The sequence below is a fragment of the Phoxinus phoxinus genome, assembly GCF_949152265.1.
Source record: "Phoxinus phoxinus genome assembly, chromosome: 12".
In the NCBI taxonomy this organism is placed as follows: domain Eukaryota; kingdom Metazoa; phylum Chordata; class Actinopteri; order Cypriniformes; family Leuciscidae; genus Phoxinus; species Phoxinus phoxinus.
In genome coordinates, this window is record NC_136887.1 from 19332017 (window position 1) to 19348506 (window position 16490).

At 37.6% G+C, this 16490-nt stretch overlaps 1 protein-coding gene across 15 annotated transcripts in view; it reads right to left on the bottom strand.

The window, feature by feature from the left end:
* The window catches only part of fgf13a (fibroblast growth factor 13a), a 122068-nt gene that overhangs the window by 31013 nt on the left and 74565 nt on the right, over positions 1–16490 (bottom strand). Inside the window, exon 1 of one of the 15 annotated variants that reach the window (XM_079630382.1) lies at positions 3787–4042. The exons of 12 other annotated variants lie outside the window; for them this stretch is intronic. In XM_079630382.1, the coding sequence (XP_079486508.1) occupies positions 3787–3817 (31 nt within the window). In that variant the 5' untranslated portion in view covers positions 3818–4042. Of the gene's footprint in view, positions 1–258; positions 1104–3786; positions 4043–16490 lie in introns of those variants that run through there. 2 more of the 15 variants (XM_079630387.1, XM_079630377.1) reach the window with 2 other exon arrangements.

Below are 16490 nucleotides of genomic sequence, written 5' to 3' on the forward strand. Positions count from 1 at the left end.
TCAATAATGTATTTTTTTCTTTCTCTGACATTTGTTCAAAATGCCTGAGAAGTTCTGTTTGAATGAGCTCTCACAATGAAGTGTGAAAGTATGCTGGCTAAAATGTTAAACTTGCAGTCTGACTTAAGCATAGCAAGCACTTCGTTTTAAAATCCAATGTTTTGAAAAGTAGAAACAAATACATTGATAATGATGGCGATTCTGTTACAAATACAATGGCGGTATTAAGATAGGACATTAACAAAGGTAACATCAGACCTGGTCGTCGTCGTCTGCGCTTTTTGGATCCGAACAACTTGACCCTGGAGAAAACACTGAGTCGACTGGGTTTCTCGCATGTTCCTTTGGTTTTGTTCGGACTGCTCACGCAGCGGCAGGCGTTGGATTTCTCACGCTCCCTTGCCTGCCTCTTCTGCCGAATAAGGGAGCTGGCGATCGCCGCAGCCATGGCCAGTTTGACGGTGCGACAACCAAAACTTTCAGAGGACTCTATCCGTTTCCCCACTTACTCCACAACACGATTTCTTAAGGGGAATCTTTAACTTAACAGCTCACATCCACGTCTTCATACACCTGAGACCACCATTGTGACAGAGCGGCAGAAAAGAGTTTAAAACGGCTTTAACACAGAACACAATTATGCAGGTGACGGCGCATCTCTTCAACGCTCATTGTTTTCTTCGGAGATAAAGTCCAGACGGCTCTACATTCAGTTGCCTGAGGTCTTACCGCATCTGTCTCTTGATAATGTCACTACCTTGCCATTTCGGCTAATAACGGAGATGTTCCTCCAGACACCGAACTCGTTTCGCAGCATCCCACGACGAAGCAGTCAGTCACAGTCACAGCACAGAGCCATGTGAGAGAAACACCTGTTAGCGAGCGCGATTCAGCGCTCTTGTGTGCGCGCGCTTTGTGTGTGTGGGTGTGTGTGAGCGAGAGTTTGTTTTCAGTTAATCATCTGAATCCGTTTGTAGGCTAATGTAGACACAGACAACTACAATGAGAGCGAAAAGTTTCTAGCAAGTCAATATTACAGCTGAATCATGGCAAAGCGGGAAAAGAAACCACTCAATGGGATCGAGGACAAAAAACAGTTGTTCAGTTTATTTGTGGTATGTGAAGGCAAGTGATTAAGTTCGACTCATTTATGCGAATCGGTTCTTTCGGACAGTTCATTTCTAAGAATCATTTAAAGTGATTCAATTCCTTTACGACATGGCGTAGTTACGGTTAATTTAACTAATTATTTTTTTAAGTTTAATTAATATAGGTAATTGTAATTCGTCTGTTCCTGTAATAAATAGTTTGTTTATTCATTTTTATTTTATTTTAGTGAAATGCAAATATATCCAGTAGGCTATGCTATATTTTGTAGGCTACTGCTTTGTGCTATTAAAGTAGTCTAACTCAAAAATGCTCTTAATATCAGCTCATTCATTTAATCAATTCGGGTCATTGTAAATTAGTATATAATTAGATTAATTTCTGATTAAATGCATATTCATATAATTGTATTGTAGCTACTTGTACTAAAATCGTTATAATCAGACTTTGACTGCGCACCTGTGCGAGAGACGGTCTCGGTTCATTGGGTCAGTGTTGACTTGTTGTGACTGATTCAAAATCGTTACAATTTATATCAGACTAGGACGAATCGGACATTGCTAGTTCGTGAACGTTCACCACCACATAGCTAATGCCTGCTACAGACTGTGCGATTTTGGAAATCCTATAAGATCATTACAGATCACTGACATGGATTTAATAAACTTGGGTAGGCTATGCGATCATGTGTGTATGACATAGATGTAGACTGCCTACTATGATGAATAGCTAAATGAATCGCACTCTGGCAATTGTGGTCTTTAATGTGCACTGAAAAAAAAAAAAAAAAAAAAAAAAAAAAAGAGTAGGCTAGCCTAAGCGAAGGAGAATATGGACGCGGGAACTTGGCATTCCAATTTTGGAAATGGAGCTTGAGGTAAGTTTAAGCGCAATGACGCGTTGATCATACCATTTCATGGTGTATTTATTGGCTAGTCAGTAGATGTAGGTCGTAGAAGCAAACAGTGAGACGATCATGCTAAATTTCTGACACTAGAAAATAATCGCAGGCTGTCTTTGGTCGCAAGACAGTCTTTCACAAAACCTCTCTCAGCTACGACGCAGGACCACCGCTTAGCAGCCACGACCACATAAATCGCAACGATTTGGCCATCTTTCGTCTGGGACAGTCCAAAATGTGTACCGGCCGGGTATATTGGGCAGTGGGCGAGACTGATGTCAGCAAAACAATATTTTTTTGTTGTAGTGAACTAGCCTACGTAAAATTAGGTTAATCTTGAATATTTGTGTGTTACTCCGTGTGAACAGCAAGCTGAAGAGCGCGTTTGATCAATATTTAACAGGGAGCCGGATCTATCAGGCTGTCTCTCCCGTTAGACTCGCAGGGAGACGGTGACGCACACAAACGTGACAGTTGCAATTGAACTGGAGATCTTAAAAGCTTTATAAAGTGCTAAGACAGTGACATAGTTGAACATAGTGTGCTAGTCATGTGTTATGTTTCTTTCACAAAACATAAAGGATCGCGTGAAAACAACAGAGTTGCGATGTCCTGATTGGAGCAGTGTTGGTTGCCATGGCAGTGAGTTTCCTGCATGCGTGGCAAAAGCACATTCTGTCTTCTGGCCCACTCATAATAACATGCATATTAATATTTGCACTGCACAATATTTGAAATAATGAATAACATTGTTGTTTTTGTTAACATTGCTCGAATTCCGAGAGGTATGATGGATATTTAAAGCTATTCGTAACTTATCTTAAATAATGTTTTGTTTAAATATGGTATACCTTATTACTAAAAGATAATATTTAGAAAATAATATATTAGTTGAATAAGATCTACAAACATGCTTCATTGCACTAATCAGTGGAATTCAATCAATATCTCCAAAAACCGCGAAGTCTAAGAAAAATCACGTTATGAGCCATTGAAGGACGGCCAAACACACACAACACCCTCAGCAACTAGCCTAGAGCTCAACCCTCCAGACTCGAGACTCCTGCCTTGCTCTATTCAGCAGCGGGATATTATATCTTTATCAACAGCGCCATCTACTGTACAATCAGGACATTATGAAACGCAATAACAACTAGAAGAGACGTTTGGACCGAAGACAAACATCAGATCGGCTTACGAATGTAACGAATGAATAATAATAATACAAATAATAATCATAATTTTATAGAATTATATTCCTTGAGTATTGCAAAGTTATTCTGAAAATAAAAAGCAGGAAAACTATTTCTGTCCTTCTCATGTCAGTAACAGACATTCTTAGTTTAGCTAAATAAGCGTGGATTCTGAGGTCCACAAATGTGATTCAGTCCACCTAGAAAAAGCGATTTAAGTATTAAATTAGGGTAAAATATCATTTGAAATGTTCTTTAAATTAAAACCATGTCCCTTAATCTTTACAAATTCTACAAACCCTAAACAAAACAAGACTAAGATAGGAAGACTGAAAGAATGAAAAGTGAATGAACAAAAATTCAAGAAAGAAAGAAGACTCTAGCTTTATCTGCAGTTCAGCACCTCGGACAGCGCCAACACGCTGAAATCCCACAGAAAACTTCTAGCCAGAAGTACAACGTAAAACTAGTCAAATCCACTGAGAGCAATACACAGTGAATTCAGCAGGTGAATCTCACTTCCCAGTAAACAACTCTAAATATTCCTTACAACCAAAGAGCAGAAAAAGTGAAGATAATTCTTACCTGATGTCGATTTTCTTAGAGGAAATGTCATATTTCGCAGTTAAATAGTGGAAAGAATAAAGCAGGAAGACAGTGATGATTCACTGCAAGCAGGAGGATGTTTTCAAAGTTTTTACCATACTAAAAAGAAATCCTAATGGAACAGACGAGAGGCCATCAAGGCGGGGCCAGCTGCATTCAGAAATCATTAATGGACATTAGTGAATAGCCATTACGACGTCTAAAGCCATCATTAAAGATTCATTGGGAAGCGCTGTTGATCTGGCAAACAGGGCGTGTGTTCACTAAACTGCAGTACTCTGGGTCAGAATTGCAGGGAAAAAAATCGAACATTGTACTTCCTACTAGAGCAGAGCTTTCGTTCCTCTCAAGTTACAAAGAAACGGCTGTAAAGTGATCCTTTAATGCGTCGTGTAAACCAGTTATACCAGACCTTCCATTCTCCACTCAGAAGCATCAAACATTAGCTGTGCTTTTCACTTCTGTTGTTCTGAACACGCCTGACAGGTTTAACAATGATCTAAACATCCAGATAAAAGAGATTCAGCACCATTCTTTTAATAAAAACAACTGTAAAAGCTGACGGTAGTCCAGTAAAACTTCCATGATCTTGACAAAACGATTTGAAATGCTGAAATAGCAGGATGAATTTCAATATATAGCAGTCTGAAGTTAAATCATGAGCATGAGAACATTAACATGGTCAAACTTATAGTTCAACATATCGAACATTTTATTAATCAGCCCTTGAATGTTAAAAACAGCCCATATAACCGTCAGAATGAATATGTTCAAGACTGCAGTGGAATATGTTACACGAGGCAGATCTCGAGTGATTCTCTAACACATCTTTGGACGTGAAGCCAATAAACAAATCAATTGTGACCTCCAATCACACTTAGATTTAAAGTGTTTTATGAAGGCAACATTGTCTGTTATGCAAAGGCTGAATACAAAAGTAGGTTATAAATACATTGTAAAACTTAACAAGTGGTCCACTGTCAAGATGTACAAAATATCAGATCTTTAAACTAAGGTTGGAGGGAGGATCTACAGCATCAAACACAACAGTAAACACACCAAATAACACTCACTGTCCATCAGGCAAATTCACTTTTTATTGCATTTACTGTCACACACCCATCATGGCTAATAGTGAATATCCCTTGCTTATACTGGAGGTACGAGTTGTGTGTTTAATCTTGCACTGTGTATCCCCTCCATAACTTTTAGTGGAGCCCATAACCATATTTAGTCCTGCATATTTATTAAAAGTGACATTTAGAGAAGGAAATATCCATGAATCACTGCCTCAAAAGTGTTTATCTGTGGTTCGTCCACTAGATGGCGCAAGCGAAGCATATTTATGAATTGTGCCGTCCGTCCATTACTTCAGAACAGAAATGGTTTTACTTAAAGGGATAGTTCACCCAAAAATACAAATTCGGTCATCATTTACTCACTCTCATGTTGTTCCAAACCTGTGTGTGATTTTCTTTGTTCTGTTGAAAACAAAAGCAGATGTTTTGAAGAAAATTGGTAATCAAACAGTTGACGGTATTAAAAATGTTTTCCCTACTATGGAAGTCAATGGCTACCATCCACTGTTTGGATACCAACATTCTTTAAAATATCTTATTTTGTGTTTAACAGAAGAAAGAAACTAATACAGGTTAAGAACAACATAAGGGTGAGTAAATGGGTGATTTATTTTTGGGTAAAATCCCTTTAACCAAAGCCAACTCTGTTTGTCTGATACATTATTATGCAATATTTAATAACTATTACGGATAATTAGGCTATATTAATATAATCTATTTGCACTAACTTGAAATTGCCAAACTTTAATTTTATAAGGTAAGCAAGTCAAGATTGTTTTTTTTGTTGCATTTTGAGACCTTTAAAGAAAGAACGGCAATTACCTTTACTCTTTAAAAACAAACATACAAACTAAAAAGTATAGCTTTTTTCACTAGATGTAATGCAGAGGTCAAAAGGGGTCCTTTCTACATCATTTGTGAGATCACTGGGATACATTGATGTAGAGAAAGAAATGTAAGATAGCCTGTATAAAATAAAATAAAAATATGATGGCTGTAACACAGTCTCACCCCAAAACGTCACATACTGACGGGTCTTGACCATATGGCAACATACGACGAAAAGGGTACCCTTTAACGTCCATGTGTGACGATTCGGGTATGGTTGGGTTTAGGTATGCGTTAGGGTACCGCTAGGAGGCGCTGCTGGTGCGCTTATGTCTGCGTCTCATGTTGACGTTATAGGGGTACCCTTTTCGTCGTATGTTGACGTATGGTCAAGACCCGTCAGTATATGACGTCACACACACACGGTTTTCATGTTTTATAGGGATTTATTTTCCATAGACGTAATAGTTTTTATACTGTACAAACTGTATATTCTATCCCCATACTAACCCTACCCCTAAACCATCACAAAAAAACTATGTTATTTTAGATTTTCAAAAAATATCAAATATTTATAACTTTGTTTCCTCATGGGGACCAAAAAAAAATGTCCCCACAAGGACAAAATTGACTGGTATTATACTTAGGGACATTTGGTCCCCACCACACACACACACACACACACACATAGAGAGAGAAAGAAAGAGAGAGATAAAGTGTAGACAAAAGGCACGGTGGAAGCGACTGCTGATCAGGCTGTGTAAACGGCTTGATGATTATTATTATGGATTATAGGAGCTCTGATGAAACTGAAAGACACTGCTGTACAATTAGTGTGGCTGCTGTCCTCTATTCGAGAGACCATGAATAACCACATTATACTCGGAGCATTAGCTGCATTTAGCAGATCTACGCTGCTTTTACAACATCATCAGGTGGATCATAATCACAGATCCTCCCTCCACTAAGGGTGTCATAAAGAAGAGCATCTCCGAACCATGTGCGTTCAGTGTTTGAACAGCAGAAACATTTCATGCAAAGGCACATCAGAGGGTTCATGAAAACCGAAACGGGTTCATGACACATTGCTGCAGAAAATGCCTTGGAGATGAGGAAATGACTACAATACAGCACCTGCTTTATTACATCTGCTGTGCTATGACCGAGTCAAGAAGACACTCTCACACAAGTGATAATTGTGGCAGTTTGCAGTGTGCTTCCTGCTGACACACACGGGCACACAGATGGCCACACTGATCCTCTCTCTTTGCCTGGGAACGCTCAGATATCAGAAACATACAGCCTTCTCTACAAGCACAGCCAGAAAGAATGACATCATCTCTCAGAGATGCAGACATCAGGCTGTGAGCGCCAGCAACGGCCACTAGATGGAGATGTTGTTAATGGACTTTGAGAGCATAGCCCGTTACGGAGAACAAATAGCCTTTTGACCTTCGCATTCCTATCTTCTTTTCAAGATGTAACCTTTCGTGTATAAAAAATAAGTATTTAGAATATATATATATGCTAACACTTTAGTTTAGGGTCCAATTCTCACTATTAACTAGTTTCTTAGCATGAATATTAATAGGATATTGGCTGTTTATTAGTACTAATAAAGGATGAGCATATTCTACATCCATTAATCCTACCCAATACCAAAACTTAACAGTTACCTAATTAACTATTAATAAGCAGTAATTACTGTAGGAGTTTATTTAAGCAAAAGTAATAGTTAGTTAATACTTAATAGTAAGAATTGGACCCTAAATCAAAAGTGTGGCCATATATATTTGAAACATGCATTTTGGGGTGTCAATAGCTATGTTTCCATCTACCTACTTTTATGTTAATTTTGGGATATTGTAAAAATTGGGATATTGTTCTACAAATGAGCATGAAACACGCTCAATTGAGGCGGATTATATTTTAATATTTTTTATCTGCTAAGAGGCGTGCATGAAGTATGATGGAAACACATTTACCAAATAAATCTGTCAACAAAAAAACTCACGTGATTTTGCCTCAACAGAGGATGTGATTGGATAACTGATCTAAGCAGTGAGTGGACCAATCACATTGCAAAACATCTCAAAATGTTGGTTTGATCATTCTGAAAATCCTGAGCCAAAGTCTATCATCAAAATGATTCGGTTTAATTCCCTCCGAGAACTGTCTCACACAATTGCGTTCACAAACACCAGGTACCCGAATGCATGATAACATGCGTTTTTTGTTTTGTTTGTTTATTGCGTTTCATCTGCATGCATGCTCTGTCTGAGGCGCAAGTAATTTATGATGAAGAAGAGCCATGGTTTCTCAGATTGCAGCAATTTCCATTTTAACCAAAGATATTTTGAGCCAAATTTCCCAGGAAGTGACAATTTTATTCTCTTGAACACAAGAGTTATTTATTCACAAATGCTTTGTCTTTACCTTTAAACAACAAGTGAAACCAACAGAGATTAAGCTGAAAACGGTGGAGGGGGAAAGCAGTAAAGGTGAAGTATGTGTTGTCCTAATGTGGCCCACGAGCCCATGGGAGTTCACAGCATCTCGCCGCTGCTATAAACAGGAGGGCCTTCTGCTGAGCGCTGGCCACTAGCAACATGGCAATGGCAGGCGTTGTCATGGAGACAGTGTCTATATCAGAGCATGTGTGAGAGCATAGTAGATGGGGGAAGGGGAGTTATCATCCTCAACCCTCTACTACACCCTGCTCCCCCTTTTTCTCTCTCGCACTCTCGCCAAATCTCCATGATAGCAAAATGGGATTTTCAAACCTATCCACAACCAGGTTACCCGTCACATGCGGTCTGATTTGAGCCGCTGATGTAATAAGTGTTAGATGCCGAGAAATAAAATAAAGTGTAATTGGAAGAGATGAAAGGGAGAGATTGAGAAAATAATAATGGTGTCCAACAGAATGAGAGGGGTGGGACATATTTGACATCATCAAAGGATTATAATAAGGAAAACATTAATGCATCTCTGGTGAGTGGAAGAAAAGGAGAAAGAGGAGAAAAAGGATGAATAAGATGAGGATGTAATAAAAAAAACATCTTTCCATCAAAACCTAAATAAATTAACCTCCATGCTCTATTGAGAGTGGCCATGTTTTTAATGTTTGGGGTCTATATGGAATGACTAACTATAAAAATATAAAAACTAGAATATGATATAAACGTTTTAGCAACATGAGGCCAGGTGTATATATATGTTTTTGAACAAATACTGTAAAAACAGTCATATTGAGAAATATTATTGCAATGTAAAGGTTGTATATTTTAATACGTTTTAAAAGGTAATTTATTTCTGTGATGAAAAGTTTTTCATCATCAAATTTCCAGCATCATTACTCCAGTCTTTAGTCACATGATCCTTCAGAAATCATTCTAATATGATGATTTGATATTTAATAAACATCTCTTATTCTCAACATACATGATTCTTTGATGAATAGCAAGTTTGCATATTTATTTGAAATATGAATCTTTAGTAACATTATAAAGGTCTTTACTCATTTTAATCAATGTAATGAATAAAAGTGTTTATTTCTTTAAAAAAAAAGAATGACTGAGCCCATATGTAAAAAAAAAATATTAATCATAATAATTCGATTTTAAAATGAACCCTGCCTTTAAAGTATTTAAAGTACTTTAAAGTATTTTAATCTGAGGTCTCTGAGACTCCAAATATAATTAATGTAATACTTTTCTTGGAGGACGTTTGAAGTGTGATCAATTTGAAGTTGTTTATAATCCGCTCTCATGCGATTAAGAAAAGCATGAATGTTATGCTCAAATGTGAACTATATGGTTGAGCTATTCTAAGTCTCTGACCCCAATCAGATCATGATTGTAATTTGAATGATAATATTAAACATGAATCCTTATTAAACAGCTATAGTAAACAGTCTACAGTGCCATGTTGGAGAGTTGCATCACACTGCTGCATCACGGTGATGCAGATTGGATAACGAAAAACAGGGTTGAGCAATTACATACATCATAAAGTCAACACGGTCCCAATTATCAGGCAGTTGTGTTCTCATTAGACCATCAGCTGCATTAGCTGGGGTGAGCAAGAGTCCATCACAAACCAGGCGGCTGATTATTCTACAACAACCAAGTACACAACTACGGCTAATTTCATTCTGCCCCTCTAGGGATTCCCATTTAGCTTCAAGGAAAACTCAATTCACAGACTCCTCTCCAGTGCCCCCAGAAACACACTGTGTGTAGCTAGTGCGAGTCCTGACTCATAGGAACAGAAGTGTAAGCATCAATAATCGGTGAAGGGAATTACAGATGGTCGTTCTGTCCACTTCACAGTATGAGGACACTTTAACTGAGTGCAATCAGAACAGATAAAGAAGTCATTCTGGCACACTTGAAGTCTTCAGTTAACACGTGGGTCATGTAAAAAAAAGCTGTGCATTTAAAGCTGGAGTGTGACATTAGCCTCAGCAAAAGGAACTGCAAAAGTAATATTCATTTTCAAACAGGTTTTCTGTAGTATAACGTCATGGAACCACAACATATGGAAAGTAATTTGTTTACGGTGATGCTAAAGAATCTGATCTGTTCTGTTCTGAACAAGGTGCCCATTTTCTGTGTTTGTGAGCCAGGTCTCGGTCCTGGCCTGAGAGCTTGCACTCTTTGATGAGTGGGAGAAGTCTCAATCTCCAGAGTCAAATGAGCTGTGAAACAGTGGAGATCCGTGCTAGGGCCCATCAGACCGGAGTTATCCGAGCGCTAGTTTCATTTGTAAGAGCTCCACAGAGCCTGAGAGAGAGCTGTCCCAGGTGATGCTGCAAACCCTGTTACACATCCGCACGGGCTCATTTCTGAGAGGATACGTCTACAGCAGATGCTTAAACTACTATCACACTCATGCACATTCAAACCCAGCGTCTCCCAAGTTTTCGAGGCAAATACGTCTTAAATGCAACAAAAACATAAAAAGGAATATACACAATAAAAAAATCTGACTGACTCCGGACTTTTGAATGGTAATTTAAAGTCACTATGAAATCAAAATAGATAATTCTTATTGTTTAATAGAATATTAATTATAATGATTTATCAGTGCAGCTCTTATTTTAAAATTCATGTGCCCTCATAATCAAAGTAACATCTTTTCTCTTCTCTGATGTCATGTCCACTGGTGACAACCTGTCACTCACACGATATCATATCAATAGCAAACCACAATGATCCAATGATTAAATCAATTCCTGAAGAACAGAATCAAGTCCCATCCTACATTTTACTTGTTCGTGAATCTTTTATACAACTTCTGTTTCAGGCCCACTTAAAAAAAAAAAAAAGAAAAAAAAAAAGATTAGCAAGGAAATCGATCAAAAAACAAATCATTTACAATGTTACAACCAAATCAGCATATTAGAATGATTTCTGAAGGATCATGTGACACTGAAGACTGGAGTAATGATGCTGAAAATACAGCTTTACCATCACAGGAATAAATGAGAATATATTAAAATGGAAAACTTGTAATAGTAAATAGCTAAAATGTATTTTTCATCAAATAAATACAGCTTTGATGATTTTTAAAGACATACAAAACTGTAGTATAAATAAATAAACAAACCCTATCTCATGTTCATAAAACTCATCGGCAGTGTCAGGTGTTGTGTGTGTGTGTTTTGATTCGTGTTTGTATTTCTATTCTAGTGTTTTGCTGTCAGTGTGTTTAGCTCAGTCTTTCTCCGTCCCCTGCCTGTATGTATCCGTGGTTACTGACCTGAGTTTCAGTTCAGGTGTGTCTGGTTAATTAGTCTCATTAGTTCCTCTGTTTGCTCTCTATTTAAGCCTTGTTTCTTTCAGTTCTTTGTCAGTTCTACGTTGTTTGCTCGTGCTCATGATCTTGTTCATGAGAATCTGTTTTGGAAAGATTTGAGCTTATCTCTGCTGCACCTGACCGTGACAGGCAGGGATTACATTCATTTTTTTGGCCCACCAGTACTGTGGCTAGTGGTTTTCCAAAGTTACTAGCCACACAGCATTTTCACTGGCCACAATTTTGATATTGATTTATGGGGAAAAACTGCCATATATATATATATATATATATATATATATATTATCTCATAATTTGGCAGCAGGTATATTAGGCTGTTGTCACTTTAAGACCTGATGCACAGATCCATGTTACATGCATTTTCTTTCTTAACATAACTGACTGCGTTTACGTGAATACTCGCCGAGAGCGGCATTTTGACATTATTTTGTATGTATTTGAATGTTTAAGCGCTGAGACGCAGCTTTATGTGCGCACACTTTTGGGTGTGAGCACAAAATCTATGGGAATAAGTAAAATTATGTGCAATACGCCGAAATTACAGCCCTGTAACACCGACAATATTCATCTATTCTGGAGCAAATGAAACGAGTGAGTGAGGGGAGGCATGTTTGTGTGTCAACTCGCTGAGAGATAAGAGCGAGAAAGCGCAGCTGGTATTGTGTATTTCTTCTGCGGAAAAGAAAATTAGCATAGGACGCGTTTCAGGTATTTCAGTGTCGATATGTACTAACTTTTTAAAAGACTTCAATTTAAAAATTTGTATTATATATAATATGTCAAGCCCTGATCATACGTAGTTGAATGACACCACTGCTAATCAATACATTAAAGTAAACTGTGAGTCACAGCAATTGAGACTACAGTGTAGTCATGAAGTGAACCATCAGTCTTCTAAGACCAGATTTCAGCTAGCAAGTGGCTAAGATCTCAGAAAGAGGCCACGCCGGCGCAGCATGACGAGGCTAGCCCAGATTACTGCCGTTTTCTGGGTTGCTGAAAGATTGTACCCTACTTTACCATCATGGGACTGAGTGAGTGGAGATCAGAAAAAGAAAGATACCATATTTACAACAGGTGGCCCAGTTACAGAAAGTTTTAAGAAACTATAATGCCAACTTATACCTGTAGAGTCACACACTCGCATAGTTGTTCCAGCAGCCATGCAAAAAAAAAGAAAGAAGATTTTTACACATACTGGCCCCAAAAAGTATTTGGACACTTAGATGTCATTGCTTGTGATCTCTTAAAACAAATAGTGGATTTTCTCAGCACTCACTTTTTTTCTGAAACCGTAAAACTTTTTTGTGTGAAATGTTTTGACTAAAAATAATTTCTGTGCTGTTTGTCTTTAGAATAAATGCCACTTGGTTTCACTTATTTTATGTTCTGTTACATAACGGCGACATTCATACATTAAGTGTATCTTAAGTGCCCGAAAAGTTTGTGGGGCCACTGTATATGTATATTTGTTCTGTAAATTGATTGTTACCCAAAATAGGTCAGTATTTACTGCTATAATGAGAACCATAAAGTTTATAGACCACTTCTGTTCTCTGTAAAACTCATTCACAGCTTATCAAAACACCTATATCCTGCCAAACCCCAGTTCACTGGGCAAGACTGCATCCAATTAAACGAAGAATGAAGCATTCATCTTTTTGACACAGAGTACTTTTTTGAAGCATCCAGATTGTTAGCAATGTCAGTAAACTTCCCAGCATTGGAATCACGAAAAGGAAGATCTACACTAAAAAAATGTAAATTTGAGATGCTGTCTTATATTGGCGCTACATGAGAAGAAGGGCTAAGAAAGCACTCATCGCTTTTATATGACGTGCTTTCATTACCTCAATGGCCCTGAGCCCACAACTCGGTCCAGCTAATCACCAAGGTGAGAAGGAAAATCACTTAATGTCTGCAAACTCACACACGTTTTCCACCAGGATTCCCTCTGCAATAATCATGAGCTGCTGAATTACACACTACCTAAGCATATTAATAACTCATTTTCTATTTTCACCCTGGCAGCGCCGCCGGGCTGCGTGAGGGGCTTCTGACCTATATATCGAATCCCAGTCAGACAGATATAAATGGAAATGGTTGGAAATGAGGGGCAGATGCCCTGTAAATGCTAATTCAACAGGGTGAAAATGAGATACAAGATAAAAGAGAGAAAGGGACAAAGGAAACTCGTCCAGCCTGATGGATGAGCAAATAGCACTGTCTTCCACCTCAGCTCAGAGGTGACATCTGTATCACAGTCGACTGTCAGAACTCTTTGCATCAGTCTGACCTATTCTAGAATGTGTGATGCTAAGCTTAGCAACAGCTCAAAAATAGCCCTAATCATCTCCACTTCGCTTCTGGCGCATATAAATAGACATTGAGGTTGCGCAAGCTGTCTGATTACTTTGCTAAGTTTCCTACGGAAGATCATGTGCAAAATCCATTTAGCGTGGCAGGCGGTTTTCATTTCCCATGCTAATATCATGCTTCCTTCAGGAGATATCTGATGTCTTTTGCCTTGCTTGGAGGCATTGCGTAAAGGTCTGGCATAGCTTTGCGCTGAGCGGAGTGTGGATCAGTGGAGCAGGCTGGCTTATCTACTGACTTAGTCTTCTGCTAGTTAGTTTCTAGCACGTCTTTAAAATTAGCACTAACAATAAAAACCAGGGCTGACAATTTAATGTGATTAATTATAAAATAAATAACATATTTTGTGATTAATTCATACACACTTGCAACAAAATTTTGTTTTTTGCAGACTTTTTCCACGTTTAAGTGCTATAATCGGGTCCCCGATGCATCTACCAACCCAGAAAACGTGAAAAGTGATAACCCAGTAACTTTGTTTTGCCTTTCTCTGCAAGCATGTCAAAAAATAAGCCGATCAGATTTCGCTCCCCTTCTGACTTTATGAAAGGGATCTTATTATTATGCCCCTTAATCTACACGTTTCCATCCACGGCGCCGCCATTTGGTTTTACACAACAGTATAACCAGTTCTAACGTAATGGCAAAAGTTCGAGCAAAGTATGCAAACTCTTCTGTCGTTGGCTGCGCAGACGAGCACGGCACACTATTTGACCAAATGTCACAGCTGTCTTATAAAGACCTCAGGGAAACTGTCTCAACTTGTGTAAAAGGTTGAGCGGAGGCGGGGAGCAGCAGCTAATTTGCATGTAAAAAAAAAGAACAAGCAGTTTTTGTGCTCACAGCCAAAAAGGGACAAATTTGACAAGCTATAATAAATTATCTGGGGGGTATTTTGAGCTGAAATTTCACTGACACATTGTGGGGACACCATATACTACATCTTGTGAAAAGGGGCATAATATGTCACCTTTAAATGAAACTAAATGATTCTCTCACTATACTTCCTGTACCTTTTGAATAAAAAGAAAAATTGACAAAAAATGTTGTCTTTTAAAAAATTTGACATCGACATCTGATTGATACATTAATATGGAAATAAACAATAAATTGCCTATTTTTGTAACCTTTATTCAATGTTTTGTTTGTTTATCACAGCAGCATCTTTAAATTCTTAATTTGGGGGATTTTATCTGTGTGACTAATTAGATTAATAACAATATTATGCCATTTTCATATCATGTAGCATTTTTAGTTCATTTAAAACACTGAATTTGATCACTCTTAAGGGAAAATGAAAATGAAATGAAAATTCTGTCATTATTTACTCTCCCTAATGTTGTTCCAAACCTGTATGCATTTTATTCTACTGTGAAAAAAAAGAAGATATTTTGAAGAATGGAATGGAATATGAAAGAATAAACAATCCCTTTGAGTGCAAAGTTTTGGCAAAAGGTAAAAACGCCTCAAGCGGGGACATTTCTGTTAAAATGCCCGTTTGTAGTTTCACGATTTTAAATCCAAAAGACTGAATTCCTTTTATGAATCTGAGCTGCAGCCAGCTTTGATTTGAGCAGTACAGTCAGAGTAAATCTGACCTTCTGCATTATTGATGGCCCTTGCCTTTTTTTCCCTCCATGCTGTTTTTTTTTTTTTTACCCCAGAAACAAGTATCCAGGAGAGATCCCAGGCAAGGCATCACTTTTACACAGCCTTCTGGGACGCCTGCTTGGCAGTGGTGGAGGAAGTACTCAAGTTTAGTACTTAAGTAAAAGTACAATTACCCTGCAAAATATATACTTAAGTAAAAGTACAATTACTACATCAACATCTTACTTAAGTAAAAGTCATAAGTACATACTTTTAAATTTACTTTAAAGTATTTTTTTTAAGTAAAAGTACAATCAGTTGTCTCGATGTCTGGGCTGTTCAATTGTAATAATCACAAACAATTTCTATTGTGTACTGGAAAGGGTTGTTGTGCAAGCTCTCTGCAATACTGAAACACTGTAAAAATCTGGTTATTTACTTATTACTCATTAAATATTAATTAAGCTAAGCCAATTATGACATACAATTTATTTTATTTTTACTATACTATTAAGAGCAGTAAAAAAAAAACCTCAAAAGCACACAGGTGAGTGTTATTCTGAACACTTTAATCAAATTTGTATGACCAGTTTATTCTGCTCAACAACAGTTGCTTTAGTCCTTTACCTTGGCCTGCATGGGGAAAATGTAGCTAAAACTGCATTTGAGGCTTATACTCCATTGATTACAGAAAATCCAAAAGCATTAGGCTAATAATGTATAATAGGGGTGTAACGGTACGCAAAAATCACGGTTCGGTACGTACCTCGGTTTTAAAGTCACGGTTCGGTTCATTTTCGGTACAGTAAGGGAAAGAAATGCAAAACATTAAACTGCTGGTTGTTTACTATAAACTTTTTTTTTTAACAATTTGTTTACATTTTTTTAAACACACTTTTTAATTAAATATAATAAATAAAAAAGAATAATAAATAAAATACTGCTGCAAAGTTCTCCACTAAATAAAATACTCTCAAACCAATATTG